Below are 6,000 nucleotides of genomic sequence, written 5' to 3'. Positions count from 1 at the left end.
CAGATTCCTGAAGGACCACTCGAAGCCGCCTAGGCAAGGAAATGGTGGGAGAGCATTCCAGAGGGAGAGCATCCCAGGCCGGGGCTGGGACGCTCCCAGGAGCTGACGTCAGCGCAGTCTGCCTGGAACGCGGAGGCGAGGGGGCGAGGCGAGGAGCCGGAGGTGCCGCAGGAGCAGACCTGGGCCCCGGCAGACTTGTTAGGGGTGAGGGCGGGGCGGCACGGTGGTCAGCCCCGGGCTTTCTCTCTACACCTTGTCTGCTGCAGGGCCAAGGAGGGACCAGGTGGAAAAGGAAAAGGAACCACAGAAAGGAGCCTGTGGATGGGGACAGAGGTAAAGGGAGCAGAGACGAGGCTCTCCAAGCGGTCCAAGCAGAGGGGGGACAAGGGAGTGAGCAGGCTGACGGACAGGAGGCGGTGGATGGAGGGCAGAATGTCAGCATGAGTGACGCACAGGGAGAGCAAACCAGGCTGGAGGCAGAAAGGCCCAGGATGAGGGCAGGTACAGGGACAGAGAGGAGACCCAGTCGGGATTCAAAACGCTCCCAGTTGTGGGCTGACAAATGAGGCCCAGCTGCCCGGCTCCGAGGTGGGAGGCACGGGGCCGCGAGGCAGAGAGAGCAGAGCTGGGCGTGCAGCGTCGCGTCAGAGCATGGCCGGGGAGCCCCCGCCTCGGGCAGTGCCTCTTGGGGCGCCCTGGGCCAGTCTGCGGGCTCATCTGAACCCGGGGCCAAGCCCTGCCCTGTTTACTTCTCGGGGACACCGTGAAGCTCGGGCAGGACAAATGCAGCTCAGGTGTGGCAAATGCACCAGACAGGACAGTGGGGAGGAAAGACCACCACCATTGTCAGGACACTGCGATGCCAAGTCCCCGGCCCAGGCCTCGCTGGGTCTTTCCCACGCTGGGCGCGGCACCCCCGCAGGGCGCTGCTCCGGACGTCACCGTGCCGTCACTGTGCAGTGCCGAGGGCGCACCAGGCACCCTGGCCGCACCACGTGGCATCGTTCCTCTCTGGACACTGAGTGGGCTCAGCACAAAGCTCAGGCGACCTCTGAGGGCCATGCCAGTCCCAACACCCCCAGGCTGTCCTGGGCTTTAGGCTCTGCACAAAGTAACTGCACATCACCAGGTTGAAATGAGTCGTTTAATGAGCATCTTCAAACTGCGGGGCTGGCTGAGCACCAAGCAAATCTGGTGGCGGGGGGGGGGGAACGCGAGCCCACCCCGTGCCTGAGAGTAAAGCCTCAGCTCCGCACCGGCCCCGGAGGTGACAGGCCTGGCGCCTGGAAGCTCCCACCCTATCTGACAACAACTCCACGCCGATCTTAAGGTGAAAGATAGGTCTCCTCTGGCCAGACAGCCCTTCTCCCCTCAATAAGCAGGAACCACGCTTGTAACAAAGAGACAGGACGAGATAAGTGGGGAACCACAAGCTTTATTGGCTGAAAGTTCTCCTCAGGAGCCTGGCCTGCTGGGACTGGACGTTCCAGGATGGGCACTCCCGGGCCTAAGCTAGGAGAAGGGAGGGAGAAAAATGAGAATTTTAGGTCCCACGGAGGGTTTCTGGAGTAAGACTACTGACAGAATTAATGGTGAGAATGCTATTCTGAAACTACTTTCAAAGACATACTGTTTGATCAGTAAATACTTATAGAACCAGATGATAATGAAATATTTATCAAACGCCTACTATGTGCCAGGCATCGTTTGCTGTATTTCTCACTCGTAAAAACGGCATACCAATAATTAGAACAACCATCAAAAACATGGGATGATAAAATGAAACTTTTCATGCGCTGCTGGCAGAAAAATACAACTGACAGAGAACATGTGACCGGGTTTCACCTTCAACTTCGTTTTTCAAAAGAAGTCATTGCCAGCCCCACACCCATTCCCATCCCCCAAATCGCCTTCTCAAAGGGGCATCACCTCCAGGTTTCCTCTGGCCTTCCGAAGGATTTTGTGCGTAACAACCACTAAGGAAAGAGCAAAGAATGGGATGATTAGACATAGATGCCCAGGAAGACAGTGTAAAAGCCAAACGCAGGGAGGAGCCCCAAGCCCCACATGGTTCAGGTGTGCGGTCAGCCCTGTAGCATTCCGACCCAGATGTGTAAGGCCCCACCTGCCCCATCGCACACCCCAGGATCAAATAACCCACCAGAGAGGGTGGACCAGAGACCCCTCCTCAAGTACACGCTAAGCCACACCCTCAGCGATACTAGAAGGCAGAGAGCGCGACACCACGCTATAGACGGAAACTGAGGCTCTGCAGGGCCAGCAGGAACCCCAGGGCCCGCCTCTGCGGGCTGGGCTCGTGGTGCCGGGCAGGGGAGAGGCCTGCACCTGACTAGCGCCCCTCAGCCCCCCGGAGAAGCAGCGCTGGGAAGGTGGTGCGCCCGCTCCAAGCAAACCCACACGTGAAGGCCAAGTCGAGGGTCGAGGGCACAGCAGTCCTCGGAGCGGGGGACCTACATGACGGGGAGGAGGACCGGACCGTGGGCGTCTCTCTCCTGAGCTGCCCTCCAGTGGCCCCCTGGGCCAGGCACACTCTACCTGGACAGCAGCGGGCAGGACGGGATGATCTCACAGGTCCCTGTGATCTGACTGATGCCCTCCGAGCTGCGTGAGGCAGATCCCCAGCGCATCAGAACCCACGGGGCGGGGCGGAGTGCCCACTTTCAGGGCAGCAACTGTAAAGTAAGGTGGCTTCTTCCCTCAGTCCCTGTCTTGTCCAACAAACGCCAGCAGCAGCAGGAATGCCGCCACTGAGGCACTGAGGGGAGATCGGCCCGATAAGGGATCCACCTTAAACAGGCTTTGGTGATGGCCAGGGACTCCGGCTACCCCGAGGGAGGACACACAGGCTTCTGGAACTGGGCCTTTGGCCAGTGGGGCCCAAGGCTGAGAGTCTCCCCGTCGGTACACACGGCCCAGCTACCCAATGGCTTATTCGGAATAGGTGCCACGTGGTGGCCTTGAGAAAATATTTCTTGCCTCACAAAAATTTCCATCTGGAGGTAACGAAGTCTGTTTGCAGTCTGTGACACCGCGGGAGGGGACAGATGGTGTGGGCTTTGTTTTTAACTGGGCAAAGTGAATTTCAGAGGTGCCCACTGCCTCTCTGTGCCCTTCCCCAGCCCCACGCCGCAGGGCAGACATTCTTAACCTGGGCCCAAGGCTATGCGTTGGAGCGTCCTAAATCCTCAGAAACCATGTGCAAATCTTGGTGTGTACAAGGATGCGTGCATCCTTCTGGGGAGAGAGATCCCCTCTCCTGAGATTCGCCAAGGAGCCTGTGACCCGGAAAAGATTCGGTACCATGGCTGTGGAAGTTAAAAATAATGTTAAAACAGTACTAAAAGTACGGAACGATCTAAGTCTCACCTGGCGCAAGTGTGAAGGGGCCCCACGTCTGAACTGCACTGCCCACGTTCAGAGCAAGAAACTCCCACTGAGATGAGAAGCCCGAGGGACAGAGCGGGGAAGAGCTCGTCCCAAGTCAAGGCTGGCCCCAGGTAGAGGCGTGACTAGAACCCAGGTCTGTCTGACTCAGCACCCGCTCTTTCCACCTCAGCAGGGCACTGGCAAGGAAGACACCAGCCTCAGTGGTGTCCAGCGGTGACAGGTGGTTTGCCAGCTGCGACCTCAGTGCACACCCCCCAGGGATTCCTGTCTACGGGCGGGAAGTGATGTGGGCGGCTCCAGGTCACGTGGGGAGGGTCTCACAGTCACCCTTTCCCTCCTCTCCCTGCAGACTCTGGGAGGAGCTGGAGTGTTCGCCTTGGCCCAGGCAGGGAGCAGCCCCAGGCCCTCGCTCTTCCTCGTCACCAGGAGGGGAAGGGAGAGGAGGGGACACTACCCCAACTTCCACTCAGTCCCTTAGAGCCGGAGCAGACCCTGGGAGGCTGGCGGGATTTGGGGTCCTTGGGGCAAGTCACAGGTACGGCTCAGTCACCAGCTGTGCAACCTTGGGCAAGCCCTCCCCTCAGCCGACGCCGACTCTGTGTCGGGCCTCGGAGGGAGATGCGGAGAGGTTGGCACCGTCTTGAGCACGGGAGACGCTACGACACGTTTGAGGTTTTTCTGACTATTAATGGTTTGCCACCAGCTGCATGCATAGAATTCAGTCTGACCTCATGGAATAAAGGAGTCAGAGAACTAACATTTATAGAGCACCCCTTCTGTCCCAGGAAGAGTCCCAGACAGTTGAGGTATCACTACCATCCCTCTTTTACAGAGGAGAAAACAGGGGCACTTTTTTATAAAGTTGTGATGAGAAATCCAGGCCCATCTGGCCAGTCTGAGCCCTCTGGAATTACCGTCTCCGGTTAGAGATAAGGAATCTAAAGCTCAGAGAGTTCAAGTCATTTATTCCAGGTCACGCAGGAGAGCGGAGATCTGAGCCGCGCTCACTAACGATGGCAGGCTCAGCGACCCGGGACTCAGGGCTGGGTTCTGTCCTCTGGACCTGCCGTGGTAACTCACCCATCTGAACCTACTTCCGAAATATGCTCACCTGCAAACGGGGGTAACTTCACGTTCCCTGTGACTGTCTGGGACAACGGCTACAGGGCAACGCCAACGCCGAGAGCGCCAGTGTTCCCTGGACTTGGGGGCTGTACGAAAGCGCCCTTCCCACCTCCTCAAAAGCTGCTCCAGGAGCCCGACCCACCTGGTGCACAGCCACCTCAGACACGGCCTCGATGGCCCTCCCCCCACTCCCCCCCCTCCAGCGCTCCTCTTCTCTGCCAGTGGCTTGAAACCCTAGGCGGGAACCCCACGGACACCCACCGGTCTGCCAGGGCTGCCTCCTCACCATCTTTCCGCCCCACCCCGCCCTCCGTGGCCCTGCGCAGCCCCCAGAGAGGCCTCCCCGCCTCCCGGCCCCTCCGTGCTCAGCCAAGGGGACCTAACACACGACGGAGCCCGTGAGCCCTGCGGCTCCTTCTCGGGTCTGGTCCACGAGGCCCCTCGTGACTCAGGGATGTCGAGGGGCTGGCCCCCCGAGGCCTGGCGGGGCCTGTGCTGCTAGGAGGCTCCGCCGCGCGCACGAGGGCACGGGAGCCGGGGGCTGAAAGCGGGGAGGTGGTTTCCACCTCTGAAGCCCCCGGGCCAGGGCTGGGGCGACCTTACAAGCGTTATTGGATGTCTCCGGCCTTGCGTTTCCGTGTCTGTCTAGGAATGTCTTTCTCAAATCGGTGCCCTCCTCTGGATCCCGCTGCCCGGCCGTAGGCCCTCCTCACCTGCCTGGACCAGCCGCCAGCAAGCCCTTCTCGACGCAGATGGACAGTCCGCTTAAGTGGGAGCCCCCGCGGCTGCCACCCGAGGCCTCTCACGCGGCGGCCCCGGTCCCCCAGGCCCCTCCCACCTCCACCTGCCACGGGCAGCTCCAACTCCAGCAACATGCGCTGCTGTCGGCTTTTCTCACAGGCAGTCTCACTCCTTGTCCCTCTGCCCCTGCCCACACTGTCCCCTGTCCACCGGACCAACACCGACTCCTCCTTGAAGACTCAGGTCCGGTGTCTCTTCCTCCAAGAAGCCACCTCCCAGGACAGAGTGACCCCCTCCCCATCCCACCTCGGCGCTCCCCGAGCCCCTACACATGTTCCCGTCACTGCAGGCCACACACCTGTCTCCCCAGGGAGATGACAGTCCCTGGCACCGAGCGGCCCCTCCACAGAGGTCTGTTAAGTGAACGCATCTGTCTGGGCGGGTCAGGAAGGGTGAAGTATGAAAGGCAACCCGTAAACAGGTGGTGTGAGGACAACCCAGGGCTGGGTTTTTAGTCCTCAGAGGCAGGCAGTGGTCGGACGTGGTGGCCACCCCCCAACTACTCACACTGATCAAAGATGACTTTCTCCTGGTTCTTGCTCAGCTGCAACAGCTTCATGGTGTTTTGCAACTTCTTTTCTTGTTCAAACAATTTTTTGTGTAGTTTGCCGATCTCTGCCTTCAACTCTCCAGTCTAAAGAGAAAGGGAATTAGAAAAATGAACAA

General features: G+C 59.5%; 1 protein-coding gene across 5 annotated transcripts in view; it reads right to left on the bottom strand.

Moving 5' to 3' along the window:
• Nucleotides 1–1,419: 1,419 nt before the first annotated feature.
• CDK5RAP2 (CDK5 regulatory subunit associated protein 2) overlaps nt 1,420–6,000 on the bottom strand; it is a 184,434-nt gene continuing 179,853 nt past the window's right edge. For all 5 annotated transcript variants that reach the window (XM_061200019.1, XM_061200023.1, XM_061200021.1 and 2 more), the window contains 3 exons: nt 5,842–5,968; nt 1,930–1,976; nt 1,420–1,512 (listed from right to left, as the gene is read on the bottom strand). In XM_061200019.1, the coding sequence (XP_061056002.1) occupies nt 1,456–1,512; nt 1,930–1,976; nt 5,842–5,968 (231 nt within the window). In that variant the 3' untranslated portion in view covers nt 1,420–1,455. The remainder of the gene's footprint in view (nt 1,513–1,929; nt 1,977–5,841; nt 5,969–6,000) is intronic.

The sequence above is a fragment of the Eubalaena glacialis genome, chromosome 9 (assembly GCF_028564815.1).
Source record: "Eubalaena glacialis isolate mEubGla1 chromosome 9, mEubGla1.1.hap2.+ XY, whole genome shotgun sequence".
Classification (NCBI taxonomy): domain Eukaryota; kingdom Metazoa; phylum Chordata; class Mammalia; order Artiodactyla; family Balaenidae; genus Eubalaena; species Eubalaena glacialis.
The sequence above is the reverse complement of the archived record's forward strand: the minus strand, read 5'-3'. Positions and strand labels throughout refer to the sequence as shown.